The 16,502-nt window shown below is 35.4% G+C and overlaps 1 protein-coding gene across 1 annotated transcript in view; it reads right to left on the reverse strand.

The window, feature by feature from the left end:
- Positions 1–2,130: 2,130 nt before the first annotated feature.
- Positions 2,131–16,502, reverse strand: part of Cenpe (centromere protein E) — a 71,821-nt gene continuing 57,449 nt past the window's right edge. Inside the window, 5 exon segments of the mRNA XM_048813680.1 lie at positions 2,131–2,508; positions 4,074–4,351; positions 12,183–12,366; positions 14,527–14,624; positions 15,947–16,059. Of these exon segments, the coding sequence (XP_048669637.1) occupies positions 2,417–2,508; positions 4,074–4,351; positions 12,183–12,366; positions 14,527–14,624; positions 15,947–16,059 (765 nt within the window). The 3' untranslated portion in view covers positions 2,131–2,416.

The following is a 16,502-nucleotide window of genomic DNA, read 5'->3' on the forward strand; positions in this document are numbered from 1 at the left end:
ACTTCTGAATTTCTTGCTTGGTTGTTGGTGGGATGAAAACACCATCCTTATATACTTTAGTGACCAGAGGTGACAAAAGCGTTGTGTGTTGTATTGAGAATACAGAATAGGGAGAGTGCTTTGGTTCCTCACCTGCCCCCACAATAGATCTCAGAACACGTGTTTGTGTCCTGTGTAAGGGTTTATTGAAAGGTGAACTCAGCAGAGGAGGACTTCAATAACCACACAGTTACTAATCAGCCTCTTTCTCCAATTACCCTTATCATCACCTGATAGGCCTATGAACAAAGTGGCCAGTTTGGAAGGGATGGAAGTTATGCATGACTCAGTAGCACGGATTCCACTCACCAAGGCTACAGACACGGCTAAGTGCCCAGAATGCCAGCAGTAGAGATCAACATGGAGCCTCCACTACGTAACTATTTCCTGGGCTGATCAGCTAGCTATCTGGTTGCAGATTGATTACAAAGGACCACTTCCATCATAGAATGGGCAGCATTTTGTCTTTATTGGAATAGACATTTACTCTGGATAAGGACTTATCCTCCTGCATGCAATGCTTCTGCAAAATTACCACCCATGGACTTATAGCATGTCTTATCCACTGGCATTCCACACAGCATAGTTTCTGACCAAGGAATATATCACTAAATTGAAAAATTCACTAGGGGAGTTCAACACCAAACTTGAGCAAGTAGAAGATTCAGCAAGCTTGAAGATAATCAATCCTAAGGGACTATGGAACATCATAAAGAGGTCCAATACACAGACACACATCTTCTCCAAGAGAAGAAGAAAGAAAGAAGAGAGCTTATTTGAGGAAAGTATGGTCCCAAGCCCCCCAAATTCAGGAGTTAAACAACAGTCTCCTAAACTGGATAGCTGACTATATTTTTAAAGGATTTAAATTTATCCACTACTTAAAGTTATTTTTGTTCAGTGAAGAAATAAACATGAAAAATATTTACCCTGGGTGCAGTGGTATACATTTATAATCCCAATGACTCAGGAGGTGGAGGCAGGAAAATCAAGAGTTCAAGGACAACTCAGTGAGACCCTGTCTCAAAAAATAAAAAGGGCTGGGGATAAAGCTCAGTGGTAGAGTGCTTTCCTAGTATGTGTGAGGCCCTGGATTCAATCTCCAATACTGGGTGGGGGTGGGAAGGGTAGGAGGAGAATCAAACCTGCAGCTCCGTCTTATATGGGCCAGGTCTGAGGAGAAAAGGTTATAAAAAGGGACAATTTCCCCTTAACACTAATAAATTCCTATGACAATATATTAAAAAATTTTTTTTGTAGTTGTAGATGGACATCATGCCTTCATTTTATTTATTTTTTTATGTGGTACTAAGGATCGAACCCAGTGCCTCACACATGCTAGGCTAGTATTCTGCCACTGAGCTCCTCTATGTTAAGGAAAAATCACATTAACTCTGTCCTATAACCCTAGGAAGTTGCTATTTTAAGTGGTTTTTCAAAATCATGATATAAAAGTAATATTAGATACTCTTTAAAAACATAAAGTATGGACCCTAGAAAAATAAATCCACATACAAAAGTTTGCCTAAAATTTCAGAAGTTTTACAGCTTGTTTGAAACCCATCCATATATGCCTAATATATCTGTGGGAACCTCAGGTTCACACAACTTGAGTACTGTTTTCTCATGCCTAAATTGAAGAGGTAGGATAAATGATCTATGAAGTTCTTCCAGCTGAAGTGCAGTGAAGAACAAAGTCTAATAATATACTAACCTATTTGGAATATTTGCATGGGGAATGGGATGAGTTGGTTAACAGAAAAGTCAGAAAGAAGTTTTGTAGTTATTAAAGCATAAGGAAGATTATGACCACAAGCTAAGAGGAGAGAGCTTCCGCTATCCTTTAAGAATTTAAGAAAATATGTGTATAATTTCATAGCAAAATCCTGAAAGACAGCACGGAGAGAGAATCTCACTAAGAAATCTTTAATAGTACATGGAGTTGTGATTCAGAAATACTAATTAAACATTTAATGAATGTTCAAGGTATTAGATAAAAAAGTTTATAATTTTTAATAAATGACGTTTTACTTATAAAGTCAAAAGTGAATAAGTTTACATTAATAAAAACATACAATTTATGAGAGGAAATTTCCTTCAATAATTTTATTCTTTGCAATATATATAAATAAATAATACAATTAAACTTTTTAAAAAAGTGTTACCACATGCAAGAAGAAGGTATAGCTGTCATTACTCTAAATTACTGGAATAAATTAATTTGTTGTTCCTTTATTTTCTAATTCTAGTGGCAAAGTGAAAAATAAATTGAAGTTAAGTTGGACTGTGACATCACTGCCATGAATAGACACATATAGTAACAGCATCATTTCCAAACATGGAATGCAAGGCCTCTAGAAAAGTGACAGAGGGGAGCCTACTGAGTTTTGCACTCGGGTGCATCTTTTCCTGAGGTGTACCAAGGTCCTGGCTTAGGATCCACACATTCTGCTCCTATGGTTTGTTCCTCTGACAAAGAAAATAAAAGCCAAAATTAATCCTGTTAGAGAGATATCAGTTATCTGTGGTCTATCATGGTACAAAAATACTAAATAGAAAATTCTAAAAATAAACAATTCAGAACTTTTAAATAGCATGCCACATTGAGTGGTGATGAAATTCATTGTTCCACTCCATCCCACCCTGGTGTATCCATGCTGTATGCATGTGCTACCACACTCCAGTCACCTGGCAGCCATCTCAGTTACCAGATGGACTGTAGCAGTATTGCAGTGTCTGTGTTCAAGTAACCCTTATTTTATTTAACAATGGCCCTCAATTGCTTAAAATCTTTCAAAGACTACTTCCACCTACTCTCAGGGTAAGTAAAAATTCCTTTATGTAATTTATGGAAGTCCTGCACATCTGACTTACCTCTTTCTCTCTTTGGCCTGACTTTATCCACATGATTGCTAGACTGTTCAGTGGTGACACCACATTTCTCTACCCCTGGTCGTGGTCTCTCTTACACTGGGGCTGTCACTGTTTCATCTGCCTGAAATTTCTTTCCCTCCCCCACTTTGTTAAGCTAATTCACATTAGTCTTTTATATCTCAGTTCCCTTCCTGGAGGAAGACTTCCTCAATATTCCTAAACAACAACAACAACAACAAAAGTACCTATTATATGTCTCATAGACTTTTGTATTTCTAAAACTTTACTTAAAAAAAAAATATATATATAATTTCTCCCGATTTATGATTGAGTTACATCCTAATAAGCGCATTTTAAGTAGAAATATCTGAAGTAAAAAATGCATTTAATACCTTCATCTATAGAATGTCATAGCTTACTTATCTAACCTACCTTAAATATGCTCAGACCACTGACATTAGCCTACAGCTAGACAAAACAATCTAACACAAAGCCTACTGGTGAATATTGAATACCCTGTGTAATTTTTTGGAATACTGTCCCAAACTGAAAATCATAATACTTACATGGGTATGCTTTCACACCACTGCAAAGTCAAAAGATCCTGTGGTTAACATAGTAGGGAAATACTGTACTACCCATACTATGTATACATACTGTAGTAATATATTAGGGAAACATCTGTACTTGATTATTGTCTGTACTTGATTATTGTCTGGTTTATTTATCAATGTATCATCAGAGTAGGGGTTCAAAAGATTTTTCTCATTAAATGAATAAGTACATATGGTAATCTATCATCTGGCTTGTGTAAAATGAATATGTCAATGAAATGATAGGCCCACTGAATTGACTTGAAAGCCTTTTTAGTAGCAGTTTTGTTTATAGGGTAGTTTCTTTATGTCCTTGATTTGTTGCTTGTCTATCTTTGGAGAAAACTGTAGAGGCAGAATAAAGACTTCAGTTGGTATAAGAGTGACTACATGTCACTGTGCTTTGGAGAAAAACTGACTTTCTTACAGAGGGTCAGCAAACAAAGTCTGTGCACTATAGCTTTCTTAACCAAATTTCTTATCTAAACTTGACATTTGGGGCCAAATATTAAAGACAAGTTCCAAATGTTATCCCCTGGCTTCCAAGTAACCTTTATATTTACTTACCTGGGCAAAGGCCGAGACTTGAGTTATCAAAATAACGAACTGGATGAGGTGCTGGTAAAGACTTGGATCGGTTATCAAAAAACCAAGATTTTGGCGATTCCTTTGGTACAGGATTTTGTTCCTTGTATTGAGATGGTATATTTTGTATCTTTTTAGAATCTGTTCCAGTCACTTTGGGAGATTTTGGAGAATTCTCACAAGTTACTTCTTTGCAAACCTCTCTTTTAAGGGTTCTTTCCTTCCAAGTTTTGACCTCATTGGAAAGATGCTGGTTATTGCTTAAGTGTAGGTAAGAAAAATACATAAATAAATAAAAAGGAAGATTGCTAGACTGTTCAGTTCTTAAAACGTATCCACATAAAAAAAATCGATAACAAAAAACTGTGGTGAAATATACTTAACATAAAATTTACCATTTTACCACATTAATATTTTAATTTCAACCTAATGCTTTTTGTTTGGACTATTTCCACAGTTCAAAAAGTGAAATGGGTCTATATAAATTGAATAATTTCAGTAAAACTTTGTCATCATGGAGTTTAAAAATTCCAAGTATAATACTAGGTTTTCAAATTAACTGATATCATCTGGATTGGTTTGTCTATTGATATTTTGAATGTAATAATTTAGTCTTTGATGTGATAAATTAGTCTTTCTGGACAGACAAATCTTGTTTGATGAAGCTTTATTTAAAAAATTACATTTCTTGGGGGAATCCAAGATGGCGAGCCAGAGGGAGGCAGCATTCTGTGTTGCTCTGTGACCCAGGTCTCACCTAGTGGGAATACTGCTTCTCTGAGAGTGATAGGGGACCCCTAAACAGCTGCTCTTGCACAGAAATCACCAGTGCTGTGCCTGCACAGGGCTCTGGGGCTCAGTGTTGGAGCAGGACTCCAGGCTCCTGTCTCCCCCCACCCAAATACTAGCTCCGAAGCATCAGCCCACACAGAGCTCCCGAGTGTATTAGCAGGATCACTGCATCAGCACAGGTACAGAACTCCCAGATGCTGTTCCACACCAACACAGTACAATCAGTCACTACCCACCCACAGGAACTCCGCCGCCACTTCCTAGAGACCCCATCTACCAATGTGAGACTCCCCAAGTCGCCTCCATCTTGTGACTGACTCTGCAGCTACTGCCATATTCCCCTATGCGGTAATCTACCTGCACCCAGGGACATCTCACGGGCTCTGAAGACAGCCAAAAGCCCCAAGGCTGCATGCCACAGAGCTCATCTCTGAACACATCACACACTATTGCCAGGCTTCCTCCACCCAACTAGGCCTGCCTCCATCTTGGGATACCTTCATCACTATGTTTGGTGGGGGCAGCTCCCAGATTGGAACTTCCGCTGACCAGGTACCCAGTTTCCAACTCCCACCTCTTCCCAGTGGCCAGTAACCCAGAACAGTAACTACCAAACACAAAACAGCTCTCAGCGGGATGGGTGTGCAGTGCGACCAGGGCACTGCCCAAGAGAGCCCCAGTGGGAGAGGTCCCTAGAAGGAGAAGGTAAGACAGTGTGGAGGCTAATAGAGAGACCAGAAACTGGGAAACCTTCAGGCAAGATAGGGAGATAGGACCAGGTGCCCAAGTCATAGGAGCAGAACCAAAAAGAGACCCTTGAAATGCAGTCTCCCTACAGGGACTGGCGGGTGCCACACCTCACATCCAGGTGCCCTGTCCCAGAACCAGCATTCCCACCCTGGTTACCTTCACCATCATGAGGGTGGAGATACCATCTAACAACAAACCCACCTACTGAAGGGAACGGGAAGCAGGAAAGAAACTCATCTCCAACCAAAACAATTAACAATCCTAGTTTCTTCCTTTGAGATTTAAAAAAATTTTTTTCATTATTATTATTATTATTATTATTTTTTACTTTTTTCTCTTTTTCTTCTCCCCCTCTATCCTCCTACCCTCACATCCTCAACATATATGAAAACAAGTACTTTGTATCAACTAGGATTTTGAGGACTGGAACGTCTGAATAGTATATTATACTGGTGTTGAATATGCCTTTTTTTCTTCTTTTTTTTCCTCCAATTTTTACTATTTTAATATCCTTTATTTTTCATAATACATATGTATTTGTTTTATGTACTCTACTGTCTTCCCACATACTTGTCTACCCCAAACTACTTCCTATCTATTCTCCTGCTACTAATGCTCTTCATTATTTCTCTTCCACACTTCCTAAGATATACTAACTCTATATTCTCACATCCTGCCTCCTCAGCATATCATCCTACACCTCATTCCCAGTTTATTGTACACCGTCAGAAACTGTAAACCCTTTTACAAACCTACCGATTACATTATAGATAATAATCAAATTCAACATTTCTGTACATTGTGACCAAACTGTATAGGTCTTAATAGCAATGAATTGTTTATAGGTGGTATATTGTTTATATTGGGATCTGTTAACATTGTCCTTCCCCACAAAGGAGATATATTGGAACCCTACAGGAACACCATAAGCTTATAGGGTAAAAACAATAACACCCTGGACCCACAGAGCCGAAAAGGAAGATACACAAGCAAAAGGGAGAAAAGTGCCCCAAACAAATCAAGACACCACATTATTAGAATCATTAGCAGCCACAGCAGAAGAAATGACAGAGAAGGAGTTTAGGATGTACATGGTTACAATGGTCTGTGAATTAAAGGATGGTAAAAGAGAGCAAATACAGGCAGCAAAAGATCATTTCCACAAAGAGCTACATAAACAGATACAGGAAGCAAAAGATTACTTCAACAGGGAGATAGAGGTTCTAAAAAAACAAAACCAAAAACAAACAAATCCTTGAAATGAAAGAAACAATAAACCAAATTAAAAGTTCAACAGAAAGCATCACCAACAGAGTAGACCACTTGGAAGACAGGACCTCAGACAACAAAGACAAAATATATAATCTTGAAAGAATGTAGACCACACAGTGAAAATGGTAAGAAACCATGAGCAGAACATTCAAGAAATATGGGATATCATAAAAAGACCAAATTTAAGAGTGGTTGGGATAGAGGAAAGCATAGAATTTCAAACCAAGGAATGAACAATCTATTCAATGAAATAAAATCAGAAAACTGAAGAATGAATTGGAAAACCAAATTCAAGAAGCTTATAGGACACCAAATCACAACAGATCCATACCAAGGCACATTATAATGAAAATGCCCAACTACAGAATAAGGAGAGAATATTAAAAGCCATGAGAGAAAGGAATCAGATTACATATAGGGGAAAACCAATTAGGGTAACTGCAGATTTTTCAACCCAGACTCTGAAAGCTAGAAGATCCTGGAACAATGTATCTCAAGCTCTGAGATAATAGATGCCAACCAAGAATCTTGTATCTAGCAAAATTAAGCTTTAGATTTGATGATGAAATAAAAACCTTCCATGATGAACAAAAGTTAAAAGAATTTACAGTTAGAAAACCAGCCCTACAGAACATCCTTGGTAAAATATTCCATGAAGAGGAAACGAAAAACAATGAGAATCATCAGAGGGAGGTAGTACCCTAAAGGAAAAACCAATCAAAGGAGAAACCAAGTGAAGTTAAATACCAAAAATAAGCAAAAGTGGCTAGAAATACAAATAATGTCTCAATAATAACTCTGGATGTTAATGGCCTAAACTCACCAATCAAAAAATGGATTAAAAAAAAAAAAGACCCAACAATATGCTGCCTCCAGGAGACTCATCTGATAGGAAAAGACATATACAGACTGAAGGTGAAAGGTTGGGAAAAATCATACCACCCACATGGACTGCAGAAACAAGCAGGGGTTTCCATCCTCGTATCAAATAAAGTAGACTTCAAGCTAAAGTTAATCAAAAGGAATAAAGAAGGACATTTCATACTGCTCAAGGTAACCATACACCAAGACATAACAATCATAAATATATATTCCCAAATCAATGTAGTATCTTTGTTCATCAAACAAATTCTTCTCAAGTTCAAGAGTCAAACTGACCACAACAAAATAATCTTGGGTGACTTTAACACTTCACCACTGGATAGATCTTCCAAACAAAAGCTGAACAAAGAAACTATATAACTCAATAATACAATCAATAACTTAGACTTAACTGACATATATAGATCATTTTACCCTTTAACAAGTGAATACTCTTTTTTTTTCCTCAGCAGCACATGGATCCTTCTGTAAAATGGACCATATACTATGACACAAAGCAACTCTTAGCAAATATAAAAAAGTAGAGATACTACCCTGCATTTTATCAGATCTTAATAAAATCAAATTAGAAATCAATGACCAATAAAAAATAAAAATTACTCCAATACCTGGAGACTAAATAATATGCTACTGAATAAACAATGGGTTGCAGAAGACATCAAGGAGGAGATTAAAAATTCTTAGAAGTAAATGAGAACACAGACACAACATATCGAAATCTCTGGGACACTATGAAGGCAGTACTAAGAGGAAAGTTCATTGCATGAAGCTCATTCCTTAAAAGAAAAGAAAGCCAACAAATAAATGACCTAACATTACATCTCAAAACCCTAAAAAAAGAAGAACAAATCAACACCAAAAGCAGTAGAAGTCAAGAAATAATTAAAATCAGAGCTGAAATCAATGAAATTGAAACAAAAGAAACAATTGAAAAAAACTGACAAAACAAAAAGCTGGTTCTTTGAAAAAATAAATAAAATTGATAGACCTTTAGCTATGCTAATGAAGAGAAGGTGAGAGAAAACTCAAACTACTAATATACGTGATGAAAAAGGTAGTATCACAACAGACACTACAGAAATACAGAAGATAATTAGAAATTATTTTGAAAACTTGTACGCCAATAAAATAGAAAATACCGAAGGCATGGACAAATTTCTTAAGTCATATGATTTGCCCAAATTGAATCAGGATTATATCCACAATTTAAATAGACCAATATCAAGCGATGAAATAGAAGACACCATCAGAAGCCTAGTAACCAAGAAAAGCCCAGGACAGGATGGATACACAGCTGAGTTCTACAAGACCTTTAAAGAAGAACTAAAACCAATACTCTTCAATTTATTTCACAAAATAGAAAAAGAGGGAGTACTTCCAAACTCATTCTATGAGGACAATCTCATCCTGATTCCAAAACCAGGCAAAGACACATCAAAAAAGGAAAACTTCAGACCAATATCTCTAACGAACATAGATGCAAAAATTCTCAATAAAATTCTGTCAAACACAAAACATATCAAAAAGATTGTGCACCATGATCAAATGAGATTCATCCCAGGGATGAAAGCTTGGTTCAACATACTGAAATCAATAAATGCAATTCATCACATAAATAGACTTAAAGATAAGAATCATATGACCATCTCAATAGATGCAGAAAAGGCATTCAACAAAATCAGCACCCCTTCAGGTTCAAAAAGCTAGAAAAATGAGGGATACCAAGGACATTTCTCAACATCATAAAGGCTATCTATGCTAAGCCCCAGGTCAACATCATTCTAAGTGGAGAAAAAAGACCCTCTAAAAAGTAGAACAAGACAGGGATGCCCTCTTTCACCACTTCTATTAAACATAGTTCTTGAAACACTGGCCAGAGCAATTACACAGATGAAAGAAATTAAAGGGATACGAATAGGAAAAGAAGAACTCAAATTAGCACTATTTGCTGATGATATGATTCAATACCTAGAAGACCTCAAAAGTTCCACAAGAATACTTTTAGAACTAGTAAATGAATTCAGCAAAGTAACAGGATATAAAATCAACATCCATAAATCAAAGGCATTTCTGTATATCAGTGACAAATCTTCTGAAAGGGAAGTGAGGAAAACTACCCCATTTACAATAGCCTAAAATAAAATAAAGTAAAATAAAATAAAATACTTGGGAATCAACAAAAGAGGTGAAAGACCTATACAATGAAAACTACAGAACCCTAAAAAAAGAAATCAAAGAAGACCTTAGAAGATGGAAAGATCTACGTTGCTCTTGGATAGGCAGAATTAATATTATCAAAATGACTATACTACCAAAAGCACTATATAGATTTAATGCAATTCCACTCAAAATCACAATGGCATTCCTCTAGAAATAGAAAAAAACAGTCATGAAATTCATCTGGAAAAATAAAGAGACCCAGAATAGCTGAAGCAATCCTTAGCAGAAAGAGTGAAGCAGGCGGCATCACTATACCAGAACTTAAACTATACTATTGAGTGATAGTAACCAAAACGGCGGGTATTGGCACCAAAACAGACTAATAGACCAATGGTACAGAATAGAGGATCCAGAGACTAACCCAGAAAATTAGAATTATCTTATATTAGACAAATGTGCCAAAAACATGCATCAGAGAAAAGATAGCTTCTTCAACAAATGATACTGGGAAAACTGGATATCCATATGCAACAAAATGAAATCAAACCCCTACCTTTCACCATGCACAAAACCCAATTCAAAGTGGATCAAGGACCTAGGAATTAAACCAGAAACCCTGTGTCTAATAGAAGAAAAAGTAGGCCCTAATCTTCATCATGTGGGATTAGGTCCCGACTTCCTTAATAAGACTCCTATAGCGGAAGAATTAAAATCAAGCATCAATAAATGGGATGATTTCAGACTAAAAAAATTCTTCTCAGCAAAAGAAACAATCAGTGAGGTAAATAGAGAGCCTACATCTTGGGAACAAATTTTTACCCCTTACACATCAGAAAGAGCAGTAATCTCCAGGGTATAAAAAGAACACAAAAAACTAAACACCAGAAAACCAAATAACACAATCAATACATGGGCCAAGGACCTGAACAGACACTTCTCCGAAGATGATATACAATCAACAAATATATGAAAAAATGTTCATCATTTCTAACAATTGGAGAAATGCAAATCAAAACTACTCTTAAGATTTCATCTCACTCCAGTCAGAATGGCAGCTATTAAGAATACAAACAACAACAACAAAAAGGTACACTCATACATTTTGTGGGACTGCAAATTGGTGCATCCATTATGGAAAGCAGTATGGAGATTCCTTGGAAAACTGTGAATGAAACCACCATTTGACCCAGCTATCCTACTCCTTGGTCTATACTCAAAGGACTTAAAAACAACATACTATAGGGACACAGCCATATAAATGTTTATAGCAGCACAATTCACAATAGCTAAACTGTGGAACCAACCTAGATGCCCTTCAGTAGATGAATGGATAAATAAAATGTGGTATATATACACAATAGAATATTACTCAGCAATAAAAGAGAATATAGTCATGGCATTTGCAGGTAAATGAATGCAGTTGGAGAATATAATGCTAAGTGAAGTTAGCCAATCCCAAAAAACCAAATGTCAGATGTTTACTCTGATATAAGGAGGCTGATTAATAGTAGGGTTGGGAGGGGGAGCATGGGAAGATTAGAAGAACTCTAGATAGGGAAAAGGGGTTGGAGGGGAAAGGAGAGGGCATGGGGGTAGAAATGAGGGTGTCATGAGATGGATATAATTACCCTAAGAACATGTATGAAGACATGAATGGTGTGAATATACTTTATATACAACCAGAGATATGAAAAATTATGATTTATATGTGCAATACGAATTACAATGCATTCTACTGCCATGTAACAAATTAGAATAAAAAAATTTTTAAAAATTACATTTGTTTCATCTGACCTAATTTCTGTTCATTTTTTAGATCTATTCTTAGAGTTTAAGTTTTTTATCACCAGACTCTCTCTCCAACACCTAGATTTGCTCTTTCATAATGACCTTTTACACTTGTTAGCTTTGTTTATAAAGTAAAAGTAAATAGGCTATGGTAACAGACTTAAAGGGTTCTCTGTTGAATATAGCTTCATTGACTTGTGGTATATCTCTGCTGTCCCCTCAAAAGTCTTTGTTCACTTTCTTGACTTAGTTAAAAACAGGTTAGTTGATGAATATAAACATCTGGGTTGGTAGTAGTATATTCTTTTTTTAAAGGCACCTACTATATAAACTCTAAAATTTACTTTCCTCATATGAAGGGCTGTCAACTATACAAAATACAATCCCCCCACCCAACCTATGTAACAGCCATAAGCACATTATCTGTATCACACAATCAAATCTTACCTCAGCAGGTCATTCTTTTGCTTTATTAGTTGCTCATTTTGCTGCTTTAATTTAGAAATTTCCTTTTCTAGCCTTATGTATTCACTTTTCAAAATAAGTGCTTTTGTGCTTTGTATGATGCCACTGCCACCACCACAGGTTATGGGCTTATTTGAAGGCTGAGAATCAGTATGTTCTGATATCACTGTGGAAAACAAAAACATAAATAGGTGGTAATTTTTTTAATATAGTGTAATTTTGATTATCTCCAAGATTTAAAATAAGAAAAACTATAAAAATCCGAACATTTCCACCATTACCGTGGAAGTCATTGTAGACTTGTCCTTTTACCTCACCTACCTATCCAGCCTGTTTGATCACCAGTTCTATTTTTAAATTAAATTATTTTTTTTTTGGGGGGGGCAATACTGGGGATTGAACCTAGGGCCTTGTGCTTGCTATAGGCAAGGCTCTATCACTGACAGATAGCCCTAGGCCTTTTAATTTACTTATTTTAAGATAGTATTTTACTAAGTTGCTCAGGCTGCTTTGAACTTGAGATCCCCATCTTAGTTTCTCAAATAGCTGGGATTACAGGTGAGCACTAACCACATCTGGCTGATCATCAGTTCTAAATGTCTTTAGAATTTACCTCAACCTCTACCAAATATGGCTAAGATCTTTCATCCTAACTGCAGCAATGGCTACCCTCTCCAGTTAGAGCTGCTCAAAATTAGTGCTCAGCTGGAGGGCTTGTTAATACAGAGAAAGTATGAGGACCGCCTCAGCCATTCAGGGCATTGTAAGTACTCAAGGTAAACTGTTATTAAATATGCCTTAGAATGCTATTAAAGCATGTTAGTCAGTATTTCACACTATATATGTAAAACTGTGTTCAACTGCATAAAATTGTGAGATGTTTATTTAGTAGAATAACCCGTTAGGCCACTGGCATTGACAAAAAAAACGGGCAGGGTATATGGGGAGAAGAAATTCTCAGTGTCCATTTTCTTCAGAATTCATGTACACTTCATGTTGAGCAGCCCTAATTTGAAAATATGACTTCTGAAATGCTCCCAATATCCAAAACTGTTTGAGTACTGATAAGATACTGCAAGTGGGAAATTCATATTATCCATGTGGGTGGCTGGGAGAGCCTTTGCTTTCTGCACAAAATCATTAAAAATATTATAAAAAGTTATCTTCAGGCTATGTACTAAAGACGTGTATGAAAAATCAATTTATGTTTAGACTTGGGACCTATCCCCATTATATATCATTATGTATATTTTTTTATGCAAATATTTCAAAATCTGAAAAAATCCAAACCCCCAAAGTTTCTGGGTCTAAGCATTTAGGGTAAGGATTACTCTACTTGTATATACCTGAAAGTCACCTACACATCAGGAGGAACTATCCTGACCCTTCTGTAACAAAGAATCTTCACTTTTATTTTCATCCTGTCAAGTTCTCTAGACAGTTGCTGAGAGCATATTGCAACAGACACTCAGAAAGTTTAATCTACATTAAGTATGACTTCAACACACACTGAGTGGATAATAACATTTATTATTATATTTTATGATAAAATATTATATTTTGCTTGGCATTTAGAATTTTCAATGTGCTTTCACATACAACTTTTGGTTTGCTCTTCTTAACAATGCATATAAGGTGAGAAAGGTCAGGTGCTGGACCTGTGATTTCATGTGGCCATTAGTGAGGGCAATCAGTCTAGAGAACTTCCCCTGATGTTTTAGCTCAGTGCATTTTCTATTACATAAAGCTGCCTAAGTACTAGCTAGAATTCTCTCTTCTCAAGTAAAACATGAGACAAAAAAGTGAAAAAAAGATAGTTTGAGAAGTGCATATGTAGAAATTTACCATTAAATCTTAAAATGTAGCTGAGATATATTTTAAAAAGTTTTTCAAGTAAATATCACCTTGATATTTTTTACTTTTAAGAGCAAATAGGTTAATATTTACTTATTTTTACTGTGTACCAATCCTCATTTATTAGTTGCATATAGTTTAAAATGTACTAAGGAATGTATTTGGCTTTTATTAGGAAGGGTGGTTCTACCTTGACCATAAAAGTCATTCTTTTATAACAGCAAAGGTATCCTCAGTATAGGTAAAGATCTAATAATGCAAAAGTAAAATTCATATAGTTCAAGAATCTACAATGGATAAACAGTTGACTATAGTAATCTAAAGAGATACTACAAGATACATATTTATTTTAAAAAGAGATTACTGATTAACTTGGGTTACTGAATGTCATATGGATAATAGGCATTTTCAAAGTCTGTGTGTTGAGAAGTAATATTGGAAAGATCTGAAAATATGTGTAGTTTCTACTTACTTGAAGCATCTTGGGCCTGTTGACTTCTTCTCAGATTTTCTCTTAATACTCTTATCACTTCTTTTTGATAGTCTATAGTGGCTTTTGTAGAATCAATTCTAACAAGAACAATAATAAAAATATAGCAACTAATTTTCTATGGAAGAATAAACAGAATCTTTGTCAAAAATTTTGTAATATGATGCATTATATTAGCATAGTACCCATAAGTAGTGGTAGATCATCCTGCATAATCTCTCTTTATATGATGTCCTTTATGGCTATAATGCCAGCAAATTCCAAGTATTTTGTTATAGGAACACTCCAATTTTCTTAATATTGAGAAACCAGTTCTAAAATTTCTGAAAGCTCAATAGCTATTAATTGGCTATTAAGCCAAGTTATATTTGGAGATGCTATAAAACAAACAGTTGGGCTGCTATCATGGAGTCACAGAATGGTCTTGAAGGTACAATTACCAGAGCAAGAAAGAGAAAAGCAGTTTCATTTCTACACTGTCAGGAAAGCTAAAGCTTGATTGCAGGTCTGGTCTAAGGTGAAAGAGTCAAAAGGTCAAATTCTGATCATTTTTTCCCAGTAGAAAGACATTTTATGAATTGTTGGTTTAGATATTAATAGGCAATAATAAATTTTAAGACTTTCTGTCTTTCTCAAAAACTATAAAAGTATTTTGATTCTATAAGTAAAAGCTTTTTTCTTAAAAAATAATTAAGGACCTAATAGTGGAAGGCAGCTAGGCAGCACAAAGACTTACAGAGTGCTAGAATGAGCAGAATTAGAGATTATTAGATATTTATTCAAGATTAGGAAGAATGAAGAATGCTAGGATCCAGAAGACCTCTTAAGACATCCTATAATAACCCTCTCCTTTTATTGATTGTGAATGCAAGGATCTGACAGATTAAAGAGCTTGTTTAAGGTAATGCATTAATAAGTGAGCACTTCTAATTCAGTTTCCCTGACTCTCTGTTTAGTGTTCTTTTCATTATTGTAGACCGAAGCATGCTCTTATAGTGTGTGTGTGTTTGTATATATTAATAAAAAGAATATGCTCTGGGATCCTAGGTACCTATAAATGTAAAGAAAATACACTCTTACATATGCACACACACAGACTCACTCAGAGACATGTATAAGTTCTTAATGTTCACTTCTAAGCATGAAAAAGCCATTTTAAGTTGTTTATACCCAATTGAGAAGGAAGCATTCAAAGAAGTGTGTTAATTGATCAGAACTGTGATTAACATAAAAAACTTTATATGACAGTTTAGTGAACTTAAAAATTTGTGGGTTTGTATTTTTTTTTAAAGCACTAACATTTTCATAAGTTTCTTTTTAAAAAGTTAACTAATACAAAGATATTTATGTAGTTTAGAAAGAAAAGCTATTAAAGCCAAGTTCAACTAAAGCTATAACATACTCCTTTTCAAATTCCTTGGCAGTTTTCATCTTCTCTAAGTCTATTTTCACCAGCTTTGTTTTGAGATCTTCAATTTCTTCTTTATAGGGTTTGGCTCCTAAAGCGACTTGGTCCTAATAGTTACAGAAAAAAGAAAAGTAAAATAATGATTAGAGTAGTCCTATATCTCTGGTTTTAAAGAAAAGTTAGCTGCCTTTACTCTAGTAGACATATTTTAAAATAGCAAACTCCTTCAAGTATAAGAAAAACAAGAAAGGCATTAATTCTAGTTGAATAGTAACTAAACATTTGATGTAAGGTATATTTGAAGCTAATATATATAGACATATGATTTTTATGTCTTAAAACAAGTACTTTTTTGCAATGAAAAAAGTGATCTATGTACAAAATGAAACAGAAAGATTGAAAATAATGAAATGTGTGGACAAAGATGAAGCAGGAAAAGGAAACAAAAGATGCTGGAGCAGAAATGTAAACATTAAGTGGAACTCAAATTCAAGCAACAACACATTATTGGGAATATTTTTATACAGAAAGATAGCTCAATCAGTGATAC

This window comes from Marmota marmota, unplaced genomic scaffold (assembly GCF_001458135.2).
Source record: "Marmota marmota marmota unplaced genomic scaffold, marMar, whole genome shotgun sequence".
Taxonomy (NCBI): Eukaryota; Metazoa; Chordata; class Mammalia; order Rodentia; family Sciuridae; genus Marmota; species Marmota marmota.